The 19,512-nt window shown below is 45.2% G+C and overlaps 1 protein-coding gene across 3 annotated transcripts in view; it reads right to left on the bottom strand.

The window, feature by feature from the left end:
- Positions 1 to 10,306, bottom strand: part of SMARCAL1 (SWI/SNF related, matrix associated, actin dependent regulator of chromatin, subfamily a like 1) — a 56,387-nt gene extending 46,081 nt beyond the window's left edge. The window contains exons 1-6 of one of the 3 annotated variants that reach the window (XM_049888116.1): positions 9,890 to 10,306; positions 8,980 to 9,206; positions 7,744 to 8,630; positions 6,753 to 6,803; positions 4,354 to 4,587; positions 1,152 to 1,202 (exon numbers count right to left, since the gene is read on the bottom strand). In XM_049888116.1, coding sequence (XP_049744073.1) covers positions 1,152 to 1,202; positions 4,354 to 4,587; positions 6,753 to 6,803; positions 7,744 to 8,572 — 1,165 coding nt within the window. In that variant the 5' untranslated portion in view covers positions 8,573 to 8,630; positions 8,980 to 9,206; positions 9,890 to 10,306. The remainder of the gene's footprint in view (positions 1 to 1,151; positions 1,203 to 4,353; positions 4,588 to 6,752; positions 6,804 to 7,743; positions 8,631 to 8,979; positions 9,207 to 9,889) is intronic. The other 2 variants (XM_049888115.1, XM_049888117.1) reach the window with 2 other exon arrangements.
- Between the last annotated feature and the right edge of the window lie 9,206 nt (positions 10,307 to 19,512).

The raw sequence follows: 19,512 nt of genomic DNA, 5'->3' as shown, positions 1-19,512 counted from the left end.
TTTCAATGGCTGATTTTTGGGAAGTAAATTGCCAGGCCCTTCTTCCAAGGTGTCTCAGCATCGGCTCGAACCTCCAACCTTTCGGTTTGGAGACTAGTGTGCTAATTGTTTACACCACCCAGGGACTCCCTGCTAGTGTTTACTGATACCAAATATGGTAAGTCTCATATCATATTACACCTGACCTTGTAGTTTACAGTGAGCTTATCATCACAGAATCAAAAGCTTTTCCCTTATATTTCACTCCTAGTCAGCAAGGCAGAGATTAAGAACGTCCTTTCTTCATTGAAGGCACAAATGAAACCCAGAATGTTGAATTACCCAATATCACACAGTAAGTCACAGGTTAGAAGGAGAAAAACGAAAGGAATTGGCTTTCCCTCTTCATTCAAGCTCTAGCCTGGTGGCCAAGGTGGCCAGTGACTCAGAGCTCCCACTTCTCTTACGGCTTAACTGGTCCTAACAAATGACTCCTCCCACTGGCTGGGGGCCCCACAAACCCTCAGGGGATCAAGCAGGAGAAATGTAGTTGCACCAGCTGAATTGTTACTGCCTGAAAGATGGATGAGAGACTGGCATTGCACGGAAGGCCGAGCTATGGCCCCTTTTCTCAGGTATTACCGCCCCATGCAGGCAGGGCACGGAAGAAAAATGATAAGCCACAACTGGCTTCTGCTTCTTAAACTTAGGATATCTGTGCACATATCCCATCCCTGGGCCAGTCCCTTGAAGTGCTTCTTAAAACACTTAAGGCCCTAGCCTGACTTCTGCATCTGGCCCATTATGAAGCCCGAACCACTAAGACTGGCCTACCTTCCTTGATCGTCTAGTTCTAGAAGGAGGCTGGGAGTTTCAATCTAAGCTAAGCAACCCTAGCTCAAGTCTGGTTCCCAAGTCCTCACACCCTTACTTCTCTGAGGGTCCTGAGGAATTGTACTCGTACCGCAACACTCTTCCAGAGGAGGAGGAGGCCCTCCGTTGCCTGGGCTGTTGAGAAGCTGTCCTCTCAGAAGTGGGCAAGGCTGCACCCAAGCATCTCAAGTTAGCGCAGCAGAGAGTGGACCCCATTCTTTTAAAATATGTTAAAGTTAAGGCAGATTATTAAAGCTCAACACTAGCAGGATCTGAAACAAGCAAGGTGGGCATCTCACCTAGTATATTATGCTCTTCTAAGAGAAAGTTCCACTTCCTGGTCTTGAAGTCTGCAATAAGAAAAAACAAATAAGTAAGCATGACGCCCTGCTCTCCTGCCCCACCACCACACCGACTCATTTATTCCCAGATTTCATTAACCTCCAGTAAGCTCAGGCTGTACAGCCCCGTGCTTGGCCCCAGGGATACGGACATGCAGAGAGTATTTGCCCTTGAGGCTTCTGCAGCAGACAGGGAAGAAAGACAAGAAGAGAGATGGCTGTAAGACTCTGTTGTAAGAGTCGTGATGAAGCATGCTATTGGGTAAGTGACTGGGGATGGCCCAGCAGGTCAGAAATACCCTGCATTTCCAAGACAGGGATAATGATCACAGTTTACACTTTAAGCCAGGTGCCAAAAGCTCCACCTGTATCATTTCACCCGCCCCTCACAACCCTGCAAAGTGAGCACTGTACTTAGCTCCATTTCATACAGAGGGAAAAGAGCCGCATGTGGTCAGCATGGCCAAACTGCCTGGGTCCAAATCCCAGCTCTGCCACTTACTAGCTGTGTGACCCTGGACAAGTTACTTCTCTGTGCTTCAGCTTCCACATCTGAAAAATGAGGATACTACAGCCCCCGCTTCACAGGGTCATTGTGAGCATTACGTGACATTTAAATGTAAAATGCTTATAAAAGTGCGGCTGGCAGACAACGAACACTCACAGAAAGCTATAAATTATTATTACCGGGCCGTCTGCTGATTAGTCTAGTGTAGCATGAACTACACCCAATATTAACTGAAGAGGCTGGGTGAACAAGTCGCTACTCAACAGTAGCTAATTATTTAAATAGGAGGGTTTCTCCACCAATCTACCTTCTTCAAAATACCAAGAAAGCCTGGATTCAATGAATGCTATCTGAGCAGCAAAAGAGAAAAACTCTTCTCTGTATGGTCACCTTGGACAGGAAAAAAAGTATCCTGGACACAGTGGGTATGTTTCAAAAAAAAGTGAGGTAACCTAGGTATAACCTAGCGGAGAGACCAAAAGCAGACAGGCTCATCTCCAATACGGGAAAAGCACAGGGTGACTCTTCCTGACAACAGCCTGACCCCAACGGCAGCAGAGCAGAATAATAGCTATAAAAAGAAAAAAAAAAACCAAACCCACTGCCACTGAGTCGATCCTGACTCATAGCGACCCTATAGGACAGAGTAGAACTGTCCCATAGAGTTTCCAAGGAGCACCTGGCGGATTTAGCAAAACAAAACAAAAAAAATCCCATGATGGTTTTTGGACACCTGGATGTGGACGGGAGGCGGCGCTTATGTTTCAGCCGCACTTACTCTCCAGATAGCAGGTAATGTTGGGAGCTATTCAAAGGCCGGTGACAGATACGGATTACACCTGTTTGCCTTCTCCGAGTCACCCCAAGCTGAAGCCGAACAAGGGAGGTGGCAAGGGGGGCAGAGACCCTGGTCCCTAGGAGCGTGGCTCACCTCATGACTCAGGCCATGCCCAGCATATTGCATACAAGGCCTGCTTACAGCCTGCTCCAAGCAGTTAAAGGGCTGTGCTGTGTACTAGCCAGCATCACCCTCCTGCTGAAGGAGCCCCAAGCCTGGAGAAAGCGCTCCACGGAGCAAGCAACAGAGGCTTTCTCTATGATGTCTCCTGAACGTGATGTATTGTAAGGACTTGTCTCCTACTTTCCTAAGGAAAAGACTACGACCATTTCAAGCACGGGAAAATGTTAAGCCATAAAAGCCACATCCTTTTTTAAAACAATGTGGCCCAAGCTAAGAATGAAACCCTGGGACCCAGAATGCTACAGCTGACTTCTGCCTTCTTCTTGAAGAACCTCAAAAATAAATTAATAAATAAAGCAACTCTGCCCAGCTTAGGCCAGCAGTTTGCAGTTCTGGCTAATTAGACTCACCCGAAGATTTTAAACATACCAATGCCCAGGCCCCACCTCTGACCAATCAAATCACTATCTCTGGGATGGGAGCCAGACTTCAGGATTTTTTAAGTACCCAGTCACACTACTGAGCAGCCAGAGTGGAGCGTTTTCAGTGTGGAACCCAGAACAGAAGCACCAGCCACACTTGGGAACTTGTTTGAAATGCAAATTCTTGGGCCCCACCACAGAGCTACTGAATAGGAAACTCTGGGGGCCTGAGCCCAGTGATGTGTGTTTTAACAAGCCCTCCAGGTGGTTCCACTGCCTGCTCAAGTTTGAAAACCACGGTCTTGGTCTACTCGATGGCACTGGGGGTTGGGGGTCTACAGAAGGCATTTCTTTTTACGGCCACCACCTGTTTCTCCACAAGGCAAAGGACCAAAAACCAAACCCTGCCGCCATCGAGTCCGTTCTGACTCATAGTGACACTATGCCAACAGGGTTTCCCGGCTAATGACAGATGGGTTTAAATGGCTTAAGCAAGAGTTTAGGAAATTCTACCAAGATGACACTGACCAGCTGGACTGGGGAAAATTGAGGAGTCTTCTCTTTGGGAGGACTTTAAGGACAAAACAGCTGCCGTAATTTTCCCCAGCCCCCTCATCAGTGTCTTCTTAGAAGACTTCCCTAAACTCCTGCTTCAGCCATTTAAACCCATCTGTGTTTATTTTTGGAAACTCTGGTGGAACAGTGGTTAAGTGCTATGACTGCTAACCGAAAGGCTGGCAGTTCAAATCCACCAGCCGCTCCTTGGAAACCCTATAAGGCAGTTCTACTCTGTCCTATAGGGTCACTATGAGTCAGAATAGACTTGACAGCAATGAGTTTGGTTCTGTTTTTGTTTTTTGATGTTTACTTTTATCTTAGCAGAGCAGGAAAACAGGTAGTGCAAATAGTTAATGGGCTCAGCGGCTAACTGAAAGGCTGGCAGTTTGAGACCACCCAGAGGCACCTAGGAAGAAAGTCTTGGTGATTTACTTCCAAAAAATCAGTTCCTGAAAACCCTATGGTACAGTACTACTCTGATACACACGGGGTCACTGTGAGTCAGACTCAACTGGATGATAACTGCTCTCTTCGGAAGGCCTTTAAGAAGAAGACAGCCCCCACTAAGTGTTCACAACCTGGAGCAGTTGAGGCATCATCTTTCTACAGTACACAATAGACCAGGAAGACTCTACCAATAAACTTGTTTTTTTGAATATTTTCAAAGAGAATGAAAAACACCCAAAGTGCCCTTGGAGGCCAATTACTTGCCGTATTTCCTGGAATCCAACTGTTTAAACAGTGCCACCAGGTCTTCGGAATAGCTGATGTCTGCCTCGAAGCGGGCCCGGGAGATGAGCATGCACTGCCCTTTGACAAAGGCAAGGGACCGGGCTGGAGGGAGGCTGGCCTGTGCCCCGCTGCTGGTGGATGCCGACTCCTTGCTACCGTTGGCCCCTTCCAAAGGCTGCAGGGTGACCGTGGGGAGGCGCTGGGCTGCTTTCACTGCCGAAGAAGAGGAGAAGGACAGAAGTGACAAGGCATTCAACTTTCACACGGCCCTGCGAGGCTCAAGACAGGAAGGGAGGATGGGAAAAAGCAGGCTGGAGAGAGAATGTGGGGCAGGGTCAAGAGGAGTTGTGTTCGCAGGTAGGTAAAGAGAAGCACCGTCAGACTAGGAAGGCTGCCGGTATCCTTTAATTGGGGCTTTGGGAATTTCAGCATTTATTGAACCTTAACTCTACTGCTCCTAAGGTTTTCAAATTAAAAATGCAGAATGCAGAAAATAAACTACATAATTTATGACACAGTCAGACAATGGAATATTCTACAGCCACTAAGTTTTTTAGTATAACATTTTTAGAAATGATAAAAGTATAAAGAAGAGTATGAAGCTGAACAATATGAAATCACCATTTCTGGAGGTCAGTAATGAATACTCACGTTTTCATTATCCAGAATTAACTGTTAACCATTAAAATAGAAATGCTTATGCTAGAATACTAAGTGAGAAAGGCAAATACAAATCACATACATGTTGAGAATCTGAATACTTTAATGCACAAAAAACAGGTCAGAAGAAGTAAAACCAAAAAGTTAATCGTGGTTAATTACGGGGGATATTTTTTCCAATTTATATCTGATGCACTTTCCATATGTTCCGTCCTGAGTATGTGGTAGGTTTAAAAAACCAAAATCCAGAGATACACCTAAAACAAACTGACTGAAAGACCAACAGAGACAATGTTATACATTATCATATGGATAAAGAGTACGATCTATTAAGGGGACACAACAACCATGGCCCTATCTGAAAGTGTTAGAAACACACGGATAAATATGCAATTCCACAATCCCTGCAAGAGATTTCAGAGGGACCTCTCAGAAGGCAAAAGGTCAAGTGAAATATTGGTCAGGACATTCAAAAAAAAAAAAAAAAAACCATTGCCATCAAGTCGATTCCAACTCATAGTGACCCTACAGGACAGAGTAGAACTGCCATATAGGGTTTCCAAGGCTCCCATCTTTACAGAAGCAGACTGCCACATCTTTCTAACTTGGAGATGCTTGTGGGCTCAAACCGCCAGCCATTCAGTTAGCAGCCAAGCGCTTAACCACTGCGCCACCAGGGCTTCTGGGTGAGAATACAGAGGAGTCAAATTACCAATCCATAAAACTCATTTAAGAGCTATCTAGAAAATTCTGTGCCAGATAAACATTGTTTTCAAAAATGTGTAGAACCATTACAGAAAATGACCAACCACAAAGAAAACGGAAATGAAAGTGCAAAAGCAGAAACCAAGTCACAATCAAGTCACCATGTATTATGGTCAAAGGACAGGAGTAAAAAGAGGACAGAACAAAACTGTGACAGTGGAAATCACTGGTTTAAAATGAGCATCAGTGAGAATACCGGGTGTCAAAGCCTGACATCTCAACCCAGAGCATGGCTCTCTGTCCCACACTAACAAATGGATAAAAAACTAGTGCAAATGAGACCCAAAAAGGTCACCAGCAGCTACCTGCCAAAGAAACAGACGCCACCTCACGCCATACATGTCAAGTCGAGGCCAAGGACAGAAACAGGAAATTCAACAGGGAGCTGCCTATCATCCCCCAGAAACTGTGCTGGGGTGCAAGTCCGGAGAATTCTAAGTCAGGCCCACAAATTTGCAAAGAAGTGACCTGAGCAGGCATCCCAACTTCTCCTTCTTTGCAACTGTTAGTCTTCCCACATTGGGGCTGGCACAGCTGTAGGTCACTGCTGGAACCAGTATAGTCTAGTGGTTGGGGACATGCACTCTGCAATCAGACTGCCTGGACTTGAATCTCAGTTGCACGACTTAATGGCTGTGTGACCCTGTGTTGGTTACTCATCCTCTCTGGGCCTCAGTTTGCCTACCTGCAAAATGGTTGCTATAAGGAATAAAAGTTAGTATATATGAAGGGGCTCAGGACAGCCTGGCACACAGCCGGCACCATTAAGTGCCAGCTTTTGTTAATATTACCAATGGCCTTCAATGAGAAGAGGAGCGTGAGGATGGTGCCCTGAAAGCTCTCACTGCCAATAAAGACACCTGCACCACAAGCTAGAGGTATGTCAGCTCCTCTGGAGAAACTTCGCAATACCAGCGTCTCCCTCCACGAGGGACAACAACGTGCATACTTACTCAGGGCACTGTAGTCAGTCATGCTGAAGTTCCACATCCTGGTGGCAGGATCTGAAATATAACTCAAGTACTTAGTCTGCCCACAGTGAGAACTCAAAAGCTGGTTTTCTACATACGCACATATATGAACAAATGAATGAATGAATGCAAAGTCCAAAACACCAAAACAATTGACCAACAAGCTCCTGCTGATTTACAAAATCCCTGTATAGATAGTAAACAAAAACCCCGTAAAACCTGTAGGGATCAAGTCAATTCCAACTCACAGCGACCTCATAGGATAGAGTAGAGCCATCCCTTAGGGTTTCCAAGGTTGCAAGCTTTCTTTATGGTAGCAGACTACCACATCTTTCTCCCGCGGGGCAGCTGGTGACTTTGAACTGCTGACCTTTCGGTTAGTAGCCAAGTGCTTAACTACTGTGCCACCAGGCCTCCTATAGTAAACATAGATAAGTTCTTTTTTTTTTTTTTCCAGTAAAAAGAATTCAGCTCAGACCCTGGTAGTTATGGCCTCACCTTAGAGGCTGAGTGGTTTTGGCAGAGTTAGGGCTACAACCCAAGTTCTCGGAATCCCAGTGTAGTCAGGCAAAGTGGTATGAGAAGGCGTATGAGCTCTGAGGTGGCGCAGAGCTAGCCTCATCCCAGCGTTACCCTTCCAAGTTAATTAACCTGGGCATTACTTAACCTTGCTGAGCTAGTTCCATCAGCTTTAAAATGGAAATAACATCTCAAAAAGTCATTGTTAAGCTTAAGTGATACAAGACATATAAAGCATCTGACAGTAAATATTCATCCATTCTCCATGTGACCATGTGGCAGCCCCAAACTTGGCAGCTGTTGGAGGGAGTGTTTATCATTAAGGGAAACACAAGGTAAAAATGAAAATTTTTAAACTGGATGGAATGTGCCAATGACTCTCTTAAAATTTATTAGAAACTTAGATTAACAGACTCCAGAAATAGAAAAAAATACTTGAAAAACAGCTTATTACCATATTTTTTGCTGGGCAGACTCTTAAACACAGCAAGCAGCTCTGCATTGTACCCGATCTTCACCTGGAAACGATCTCCATTCTGTATGCACCTGCCCTTCTGGGAGCTTATGTCTTCTTGGAGCGAAAGCTCCAGATTCTGTTGGAGTCTTCCTTCTTTCCCGGGGGTCATACACCCTGAGCCATAATGGACATCAGAAATGGTCCGCCCTGAGGTAGAGGGTCTCACTCTCTCAGCCAGTAATTCAGGATCCCCAGGAGACTGTCCAGGGGAAGAAGCTGGCATCTCCTGGGAACTCGCTGGTTTAGCCAAAAGCTTATGAGTTGTACTAGCAAAGGGTGTCGATTTGGTCTTGTGCGAAGACTGAGCATAACCTTGACCTAACTCATAACCCAAGTGCTGTTGGTTGGGGACCTTTGGAGAACTTTGTGCCAGAGAAGGGGAAACCCCAGTGACAGTCATTTGACTTGGTGGCCTATGGCTTGGGCAGGCTGTGGGCTTCTCTTCTTGACTCTTCCATAACCTTTCCGCTGGCTCTGGTTTGCTGAGATGAAATTTGTGGGAATTGTGAAGTCTTTTATCACCATTTGATGAATTAGTGGGATTCCATGGCTTAAAAACAACATCATGGGTAACTGGCTTAGAAGAATCGCTCAGAGGATTTTGGGAAGGTCCCTGCTTGGACAGTGAAGGGTTGGTGGTGATGGAGGAGCCTGGGCCTGTGCTCTGATGCTGTTCTGCTAATAATTTCTCAGCTCTACGAGCCAGAGCTTTCTGTCGATTCTCTTCAATCCTTTTCCTCTGCTCCTCTGTAAGGGGCAAGGACATTTTAACAGGGAAATGCTTAAGCAGGAATGTTGATGTTTAATTGGAAATCTAGAAACAGCTGTGGAAGGAAAAATAAAGATTCAAATAAACGCTGAAAGTATCTATCTGCCATGCTCCTACCTTGACTGTAATGAGCTTTGGATATGCACAAGGAGCATAACCAAAGGACATGTTAAAGTTTCTTTTATAAACACACACACATATACAGGAATAGGTAGCACAGGCTGAAATCATGATCTTTAGAAAAAAAAGCAAAAAACAAGGTCGGATCAAATCCAATGCTGCGATATTTTTCTCCCTCCCATTCCCCAGCGAACATGAGTTATCACCAGACCCCACCAAGGTCGTGCAGTGCAACCCAAATCCACCCACTAATGAGACTGAAATAGACGAAAACAACCACATACCATGGCCTGACTTGCTAAAATAGCCTGTTTCCAGCCAGGAAGGCGGGCAAAAGCACTAGCCTCACGTGGAATGCACATCAAATTGACCCCTCGGCATTCAAGCCTGTCTTCATGCCTGGCAAATCAATCTGTATGTGGCCCAGTGCAAGACACAGACCCGTGGCCTCCGTGCCAGCTTCTAAAATGCACCACCAACACCCTGCACCACGGGAAGCAACACAGTAACTCTGGGAAAAATAAGAAGAAAAAGTAATATATGCTCATGATACAAAATTCAGACACTCCATAAAGCTGTAGAAAGTAAAACTAGTCTGTAATATCCCCGCCCATCAGTAACCACCATTTACAGGGTACGGTATAGTTCTGATTTTTTTTTTCTATCTATATCCATAGATATATGCTACACATATACATAAATATGTTTAGGAAATATATTTATTACAAAATAGGATTACCCTATACATTGTACCCTCATTTTTTCTTTTCAATTAACTGAACCCAGAACCTTTCCCATGAACTAAAGCACTTCTACAATATTCTAGAACCAGGGAGCTGGACATTAATTTTCTCTGGCTTGGTTCAAACTAAATTGCCTCCACCCACTGTAATGCCATGTAACGATGGCGTAGGAAGGGCGTATTCAATAGCACTGTTTAAGCCTCTGAGAGAAGAAGGCGGTTCAAAGGGTTCTTTCCCTTTTGGAGCTCCCTTTGGCCAGGACCCCAAAACATCATCTATTCCCAGAGACTTCCCACCTTCTCCAACCAAAAGCAGTTAGCAGGGGTTACAGAAAGCCTTTTTTCCTAGGGCAGAGCCGAATTCCCCCATCTCCTAGGTAGCACACTCCTGCCTAACTTTCCAACCAGGGCAGTCTTGGTCAAAGGCCTGGGAGCTATCAGCCTTCACTAACCAAGGGAAGGTAGTCCCAGTGATCAGTCCCAAGCTATAAAAGACGCCTCTCTGCCTCCCTTTGCTGGGACCTCTGTTCCATCCCATTTCAAGGGTACGCTTCACCGCGGCCCCACAGTAAGGGCACTCCCACCCCTATAATCTCCACTTGGATTCGCCCTTCCCCTTGGCCCGCTCCCTCCTCCAGCCTGGCATTTGGTCTCGTCCGCCTCCGCCACCTTCCTCCAGGTCTGCCTTCTCACCCGGTGAGGCCTAGAGCGCCATCCGCATTCGTGTCCAACCCTGAGCCCAAACGCGTCTCCAGAGCCCTCCCAAGCCAGATCACTCTTCCGGCGGGCGGTTGGACGCAGCCATTTGAGCGCTGCTACTTCGCCCGCCTTAACGGCAGTGCCCAGGTCTGGCGGCTAGGTCACCGCCAAACTACACTTCCCAGGAGGCAACGCGACCGCTGATACGCTTCGGAAAATGGGGAGTGAGGAACTGGGGGAAGAGCCGTTCCGCAATGCCTTCTGGGATTTGTGGTTTAGGCCAGGAGCCTGGTGGGAACTAGGAGCACCGCTACGTCGGGGGCGGGCCGGGAGTGGTACACTGTGGGAGTTGTAGTTTTTGATCTCCCCCAGGGTTTGCCTAGCGCCTGATCCTTAAAAATTGGGTCTGAGGTTTCTCTGTCAGAGCTATCACCAGAAGGAACTCTAGACAGCCAGACTGATTTGGAAGCTCTTAATAAAAAGTAAGTGAAAAAGAAGCACAGCCAGTAATGCTCGTTAGAGACGAGGATGGCGTACTCTGGACGTGTTATCAGGTGGGCCCAGTCCCTGGAGAAGAACATCATGGTAGGTAAAGTAGAGGGTCGGTGAAAAAGAGGAAGACTCTTAAAGAGATGGATTGACACAGTGGCTGCAAGAATGGACTCAAGCGTAACGACAGTTGTGAGGATGGCACAGGACCGGGCAGTATTTTGTTCTGTTGTACATAGGGCCATTCTGAGTTGGAATCTACTGGACGGCACCTAACAACAACAATAAAATGTACCTAAAATAGAATGGTGGCACAACTCGAAGAATGTAAACAGTGTCACCGAATTATACATGTAGCAATCCTTACCCGATTAGGGCCCGTGCTGTGGAGCAGTCCAGCCAATGAAATGTACTCCAGGTCAGAAAGAGTGAAAAAGTTTATTCAGGAGATGTACACATCACAGGGGACCTGGCAGCAACACAGGCTGTCTCTATGGAGTCCCAAAGAGCAATTTGACATTAGAGCTTTGTTATGGATTGCATTATGTCCCTCCAAAAATGTGCACATTAACTTGGTTAGGCCATGATTCCCAGTATTCTATGGTTGTCTTTGTCTTCCATTTTGTTATTGTAGTTTTATGTTAAAGAGGATTAGGGTGGGATTGTATAACGCCCTTTCTAGGTCATATCCCTGATCCAATGTAAAGGGAATTTTCCTGGGGTGTGGCCTGGAAAGCTAGCAGAGAGGGGGGACCTCATACCACCAAGAAAGCAGCACCGGGAGCATAGCGTGTCTTTTGGACGTGGGATCCCTGCGCCTGAGAAGCTCCTCAACCGGGGGGAAGATCGATGACAAGGACCTTCCTCCAGAGCTGACAGAGAGAGAAAGCTGTCCCTGGAGCTGACACCCTCAATTTGGACTTGTAACCTACTAGACTGTGAAAGAATAAATTTCTCTTTGTTAAAGTCATCCACTGTGGTATTTCTGTTATAGCAGCACTAGATGACTAAGACAAGCTTATATAGAATTTGTCAAGGGTTAGAAGTATCTTTATAGCCTGCTGATGGCATGGCTGGAGGAGTTATTCATTAGAAGATAGTGACAAAAGACTTTAACAGACTAAAGAGGTTCTTTATAAGACTAAAGAGATACGTGCCAGAGGACATGTCTTTATTAGGCTAAAGATATACATATCAGAGTCTGGGCTCTGATTTTCTTGTGAGGGGTTTAAGTCACAGGTAATCTGCAGAACAAAACAAAGTTATTTGCATCAGATTAAAACAAAGAACAAAGTCATTAACATTAGGTCAAAACAAAGTCATTAACAAAGGTATGTGAAGGAGGAGGCAGGCACAGAGGAAGGAGAAAAACTTGTAGGTTCATCATGGCATTAGTTATGTCGAGCCCTCAGTTGCCCATTTTGAAAAAAGAGAAAACATGCTGAGGAGTAGTAGTAGGGTCACAAAATTGTTGAATTGTTGTATGTTTTGCTGTGTATATTCTAAACAACAACAAAAAAGTACCTTAAGTAAAATTTCATAGCCCCTCAGGGCATCCAATGCTGGTATTTATATCCTTGCAATTCAAATCAACTCGTTTCCCCAACCCCCACTTCCCCCAGAACAAAGGAGAATTAGCATTGTTATTATCATCCTCGTGGTGCTTAACATTTAATATGAATTATCTGTTTACTCCTGACTACAACCCTGTGAGACATACTCATGCTGGTTTTATGGGTGAGAAAACTGAGACTTAGAGCTATTCCGTAATAACTTTCTCAAGGCCTCATTAGGCTAGTTGGAAATTCCTATCCTAAAGCCTGTGCTCTTAAGAGAAAATTGGTAAGCTGACACTCTCAGACTAAGTTTACCTCATTTCTGAGCACCAGCACCCTTTCTGCTCCACAATAGTCTCTCCCAATTACATCTTTCTTTTTTTTTTTTTAAATCAAAAGACTATCTTTTAGACAGTGTCTTAGTTATCTCATGCTGCTGTAACAGAAATATCACAAATGGATGACTTTAAAAAAGCAACCAAAAATTTATTCTCTCACAGTTTAGGAGGCTTGAAGTCTGAATGCAGGGTGCCAGCTCCAGGGAAGGTCCTTCTCTCTCTTGGCTCTGAGGGAAGGTCCTGATCATCAATCTTCCCCCTGGAGCTTCTCAGCTCAGGCACCCGGTCCTTGGATGTGCATCACTCCTGGCTCTTCTTGCTAGTGGTAATGAGGTCCCTCTCCTTCTGCTTGCTTCTCTCCTTTATTAGATGCAACCTAATCCTGTAGATGGTGTCCTGCCTCATTAACGTAACTGCCTCTAACCCTGCCTCATTAACGCCATAGAGGTTAGGATTTACAAAAATACGTGAGAACATTACTTCAATCACAAAATGGAGGACAACCACACAACACTGGAAATCATGGCCTGGCCAAGTTGACGCATTTTTGAGAGACACAATTTAATCCACAACAGAGAGTTTTAGGTTTGCAAAAAACAGACCAGAAGGTACAGAGAGTTCCCATATACTCTTACTTTTCTTCACTCACAGCTTCCCTTATTATTAACATCTTGCATTTCTGTGGTACATTTGTTATAACTGATGAACCAACACTGATATATTATTATTGACTAAATTCCATAGTTAACGCTAGGGCTCACTATGTTGTACCAGTCGCTGCTAAGCCAACTCCAACTCAAGGAGACCCCATGTGTGTCAGAGTAGGACCGTGCTTCATAAGGTTTTTAGCGGATGATTTTTCAGCAGTAGATCAGCAGGCCTTTCTTCCCAGACACCTCTGGGTGGACTTGAACCTCTAATTTTTCCATTAGCAGAGAGCTCTGTTAACCATTTACACCACTACCCAGGGTCTCCTCGTGTTGTACAATTCTGTGGATTTTGAAAATGCGTAATGCCATGTATTCACCATCACAGTATCATACGGAATAGTTTCACTGCCCTCTTCATCCCTCCTTCCTTCCCTCTGAGCCCCTGGCAACCAATGATCTTTTTACTATCTCTATAGTTTTGCCATGTCCAGAATTTCATACACTTGGAATCATATAGTATGTAGCACTTTTAGACTGGTTTCTCTCACTAAGCAATATGCATTTAAGGTTCCTCCACGTCTTTTTATGGCTTGATAGCTTTTTTTTTTATTGCTAAATAATATTCCATTGTATGGATGTACCGCAGTCTGTTTATAGGTTCACCTATTAAAGGATATCTTGATTGTTCCCAGCTTTTGGTAATTATGAATAAAGCTGCTATAAACATATGTGTGCAAGGTTTTGTGTGCACACAAGTTTTCAACTCATTTGGGTAAATACCTAGGAGTGCAATTTCTGGACCGTATGGTAAGACTACGTTCAGCCTTCACGTTCCCACCAGCAATGAACGAGTGGTCCTGTTGTTCCACATCCTCACCAGCATTTGATATTGTCAGTTTTTTGGATTTTAGCTATTCTAATTTTTTTTTTTTAATAGGTGGAGTCCCTGAGTAGTACAAATGGTTAATGCACTGAGTGGCTAACCTAAAGCTTGGAGGTTCTGGTCTACCCAAAGGTGCCTCAGAAGAAAAGTTTGGTGGTCTGCTTCCAAAGTATCAGCCACTGAAAACCCTATAGAGCACAGGTCTACTCTGACACACATGGAGTCTCCATGAGTTGAGGTTGACTTGACAGCAGCGGGTTCCTCCCGGGGAAGATGTCTTGTTCCAGGACTCACTGCAAGCAGAGCATGGCTGATTTTTTAGCCTCTACTTGCCTGACTCCAGCAAGGTGCCCTTGTGGAGGGCACAACCTGGCCAAACATAAATAGCAGTCTTAATGGAAGCTCAGAGGGATGACATGATTTGACAAAAGCTCGTTCCTTTGGTGGAAGAACATCTGTTCTTTATCTTTCTTTGGAGTAACTATCCCTCCCTCATTTCATAAGTCTTGGAGGGAGTGTTAATCAAGGTACCTCTGGCAAAGAGGTGGGTGCAGGTTACTAGTGGAGACAATCAGACTTTCTCCATCTGGGAATTTCATCTTAAGGGTATGATATAAGGAAAGGAAAACAATTTAACTGATTTAGCCCAGTGGTTTCTTTCATGAGAGACCGTCCCTTAGTTGCTGCCACTAAGCACTTCCCAGAGTTAGCTTCCCAGCATTGCTGAAAAAAAATTGCTGAGACCCTGTTATTTCTGAGTCCTGATTCTTCTATCCTGAGCTGTTCCTTAGCCTTCCAATGAATTCCTTTTTTGACATAAGTTAACCAAAGCCGTCTCTGTTGCTTGCATCCAAAGAACCCTGACTTCTAACTCTCTGTTTCCCTTTCTTCCTCCCTTCCTTCCTTCATGTGCCTCTCTTTCTGTCTTTGAATATTTAACTGAGAGTTTACCGTAAGATGCACAGAACAACACTGTTTACCACAGGATCCATACTATGTGAGTTGGTCATCTTCTACCTCAACGCAAGTCCCTTAGGCATCCACAGCATCATCTCTAGGTTGTCCTGGACTCTGGGTCCCTCAAGGACAAGGGCTGTATCTAAGACATTCTTTATATTCTGTAACTCTGAATTCTCCTCCTCCTATTCTCTGGGGCCCTCAGAGTGTAATACCAAACAAACAGAAAACCAAACTCATTGCTGTCAAGTTGATTGAGACTCATAGCGACCCTACAGGACAGAATAGAACTACCCCATAGGATTTCCTAGGTTGAAATCTTTATGGGAGGAGATCACCAGGTCTTTTCTCCTGCAGAGCGGGTTGGTGAGTTTGGTGTGGTTAGCAGCCAAGCACTTAACCACTGCACCACCAGGGCTCCTTAGAGAGCATTGATCTCCTCCCTTTAGAGATAAGGAAACAGAAGCCCAAAGAAGTTAGCTGTGCCCTATGTCTCAGACCAGGCACAGGCCAGGCTGGAACGTGGAACCCCATTCCCAGTCTAGGGCTTTTTCTAGACATTAATTAAACAAACAAATATTTAGTGCATGCTTGCGTTTGCCTGGCAGTGGATGTTGGGTTGCCTAAAACAGGTTAAAAGTCCTTTTCTCTGGAGCTTACAAGCTAGTGATGTAGGTGCTGTGCTTCCCTCTTCCCTCCATTCTCCTTCCCTAGAGAGGGCTTGACAGCCTTTGCTGTGGGATTTTTTGACAGCCACCTCAAGGGCATGTCTCCACCCAGGTTAATTCTGCCTAGAGTGCTGCCATCAGGTACAGGGCGCAGATATAAGACTTTGGGTGGATATGGCGGCTGTTCCCGCCTTTGTGCTGCCAGTTGGCAGATATATTTGCATATCAAGGCACAGAGGAGCAATGCAAAGGTTTATAAGGCAAGAAATTCACCTTCCTTAGCGGTTGTTCCGTTCTGATGGACTTAATTGCTTTGAGTCTAACAGTTCAGTTTCTTCCTCCTCTTTTCCCTGCATTCTCCCATCTCTCCCTCCCCGCTAAAGCCCCCGAAATGTAATATAAAGACAGAACCTCCAGCGTAATTTCTACACCATGCATTCCACCGTTTGGCTGGCAGTTTCTGCAAGCAGCTTGATTTCTCTGTTTGGTATTCGTGGCTGTGATTGCTTTACAAGTCACTCTCTCAAATCTGGTGCAATTTCTGCTCAGACGACTTTGTACACCCTTTGCTAAAACCATCCCCCTCAACACCCTGCTCCAGTTTCTTAGACCTGTAACATTTTACTTTTTCTGTTCCTCCAATATTGCAAATTCCCTTTTATTCATCCATTTATGTATGCATTTAACACAAATTTGAGGATCTACTGTGTGCCACACACTGTGCGAAGGCACTGGGGCTGCAATGGTGAATAAGAACTCAAAGATGGCATCTCTTTCTTCATAAAGTTTACAGTCTAGTCGGGAAGACAGACAAAACACACACACACACAAGGAAACAAGCTAAACAATAAGTGCTCTGAAGAACCTCAACAGAGGGCTCAAGTAGAGAATGAAGGGGGAACGATATCAGAGAGGAGGCACTGGTGGTCCAGTGGCTGAGTTCTCACCTTCCAAGCGGGAGACCCAGGTTCAGTTGCCTGCCAGTGCATCTCATGTACAGCCACCACCCACCTGTCAGTGGAGGCTCACGTGTTGCTATGATGCTAAACAGGTTGCACAGAGCTTCCAGACTAAGATGGACTGGGGGGAACAGCCAGCCTGGTGAACTGCTTCTGAAAATCAGCCAGTGAAAACCCTGTGGCTCCTGTCTTAGTTATCTAGTGCTGCTAAAACAGTGATACCACAAGTGGATAGCTTCAACAAACAGAAATTTATTCTCTCAAAGCCTAGTAGGCAAGAAGTCCAAATTCAGGGTGTCAGCTCTAGGGGCAGGCTTTCTCCCTCTGTTGGCTCTAGAGGAAGGTCCTTGTCATCAACCTTCCCCTGGACTAGAAGCTTCTCAGTGCAGGGACCCCAGGTCCAAAGGACATGCTATACTCCCAGTGTTGCTTTCTTGGTGGTATGAGATCCCCATGTCTCTCTGCTTGCTTCTCTCTTTTATATATCAAAAGAGATTGGCTTAAAACACAATCTAATCTTGTAGATTGAGTCCTGCCTCATTAACATAACTGCCGCTAGTCCCATTCATCAACATCATAGAGGCAGGATTTACAACACACAGGAAAATCACAGCAGATGACAAAATGGTGGGCAATCACCCAGTATAGGGAATCGTGGCCTAGCCAAACTGATACACATATTTTTAGGGGACACAATTCAATCCATGACAGATCTCAAGGGTCTGAGCCACAACAACCGATCAATGGGATGACACAGGACCGCACAGCTGTTTTGTTCTGTTGTGCATGGGGTCGCTATGGGTCTCCCTAGCAGCTAACAACAACAACAGGATTCAGAGAAAGTAGGTAGGAAAGCCCCTTCAGAAGGGTCACTGAATCTGAGACCTGAAGCAGGGGAAAAGGCAGCATGCAAGAGGGAAGAGGCGTCTGCATCAGAGGCAAGGCGCGTACAGCTGCACCCAGGCAAGAGAGAGCTCCGCGTGTCTGAGGAGCTGCAAGAAGGCTGGTGTGGCTGGAGAAAGGTGAAAGAGAAGGAGGGGGCGCACGATGAGGGTGGGGTGGACATAGAATGGATCATTTCGGGGTCTTGCAGGACATGGAAAGAAGTTTGGATTTATCCCTGTGGGGAACCCACAGAAAGCATTACAACTGGAATGTTGTGATCTGATGTCCTTTTTAAGAAGATGCTTTTGCTGCTGAGGGGAGAACGCACTGGAGAAAGGCAAGGAGACCTGCTAGAAGGCCATTGCAGCAGTCTAGAGAAGAGTTGATGGTGGCCTGGGTCAGATGGCCAGAACGAAACGATGTGTGGAGGGAGATTGCAGCCCTCGTCTCTTCGTCTCAGGGAGCCTGACTGACTGAGTCCAGCACACACACGCTCTGAGATCAGTTGCCCACGTCCCTACTGGAAGCAATGGGCATGAAGGCTGCTTAGAAAGTTGAGGGCTTATACTGAACCTTCTTATGGACTTTTTTTCTTTAATTTAATTAATTTTGTTGTTCAGAGTAAAAAAAATACACAGCAAAACATACAGCAATTCAACAGTTCCTACATGTACAAATTCAGTGGCACTGATTACATTCTCCAAGTTGTGTAACCATTCTCACCCTCCTTTTCTGAGTGGTTCCTCCCCCATTAACATAAGCTCACTGCCCCCTAATTTCCTATCTAATCTTTAGAGTTGCTGTTGTCACTTTGATCGCATTTAGATAGTTCTTAAAGAGCATAATGCTCAAGGCAGACTTTTGTTTATTAGTTAAACTGAATTATTGTTTGATTTTAGGAAGTATTTAGGGGATATTTTTGGTTTAAGGTTTAAATATTATCTCAGGGCAATAGTTTTGGGGATTCATCCAGCCTCCATGGCTCCAGGATATCTGGAGCCCATGAAAAAAATTTGAAATTCTGCTCTACATTTTCCCCCTTTTGATCAGGATTCTTCTAGACTCTTTGGTCAAAATGTTAAGTCATGGTAGCTGGGCACAATCCAGTTCTTCTGGTCTCATGGCAAAGAAGACAGTTGTTCATGGAGGCAACTGGACTGTTATTTTTCCCATACACAAGGCAGGTACCATATAAGAAGCATATTAGAAAAATTATTTCATAATGATTAAGAAAGGAGAGAAGCCAAGTATCTTGTTCAAGGTTATAGATAACATTGGAATCCGAAGTAGATCTCAGGCGGCCTAGTTTCTACTCCTTACTCAGTATGCTACTGCACAGATCCTACAACAGGGGGAGAACCACCAGCCTTTGTTAATATTCTGCTTTTGACATAGTCTTTTAAGAAACTGCCCAAATGATGATACTCCATTTGTGTATACCAGTTGCCATCAAGTCGATTCCAACTCATGGTGACCCCATGTGTTTCAGGGTAGAACTGTGTTCCACAGGCTTTTCAATGGCCGTGACTTTGTGGAAGTATATCTCCAGGACTGTCTTCTGAGGTGCCTCTAGATGGGTTTGAAATTGGATAGTAGATAAGCACTTAACTATCTGAGCCCCCGATGGATTCCCATTTTGTCTGTTCTTGTTGGGTGTCGTCGAGTCGGTTCCGACTCAAAACGACACCATGCACAACAGAATGAAACACTGCCTGGTCCTGCGCCATCTTCACAATCATTGTTATGCTCGAGCCCACTGTTGCGGCCACTGTCTACAGGTGTGAAAATTTAACATTGGATTAGAAGTCATTAGCTGCAATAACCCAAAAGGCCACAAGGGGGCAAATAATATTCCCTGAAATCCCGCCTGTGGCACTGTTCCTGGGTCCCTCTGCCTGGGTCTCTCTTTACTCCTCCATTCTCTGTGTTTATGCTTTTGTCTTTTCTTATGTCTTCCATTTCCTTTTTATGTCACATTTGTTTACTTTTTT

This window comes from Elephas maximus, chromosome 6 (genome assembly GCF_024166365.1).
Source record: "Elephas maximus indicus isolate mEleMax1 chromosome 6, mEleMax1 primary haplotype, whole genome shotgun sequence".
NCBI lineage: Eukaryota > Metazoa > Chordata > Mammalia > Proboscidea > Elephantidae > Elephas > Elephas maximus.
Note: the sequence above shows the minus strand (reverse complement) of the source record. Positions and strands in the feature narration are given on the sequence as shown.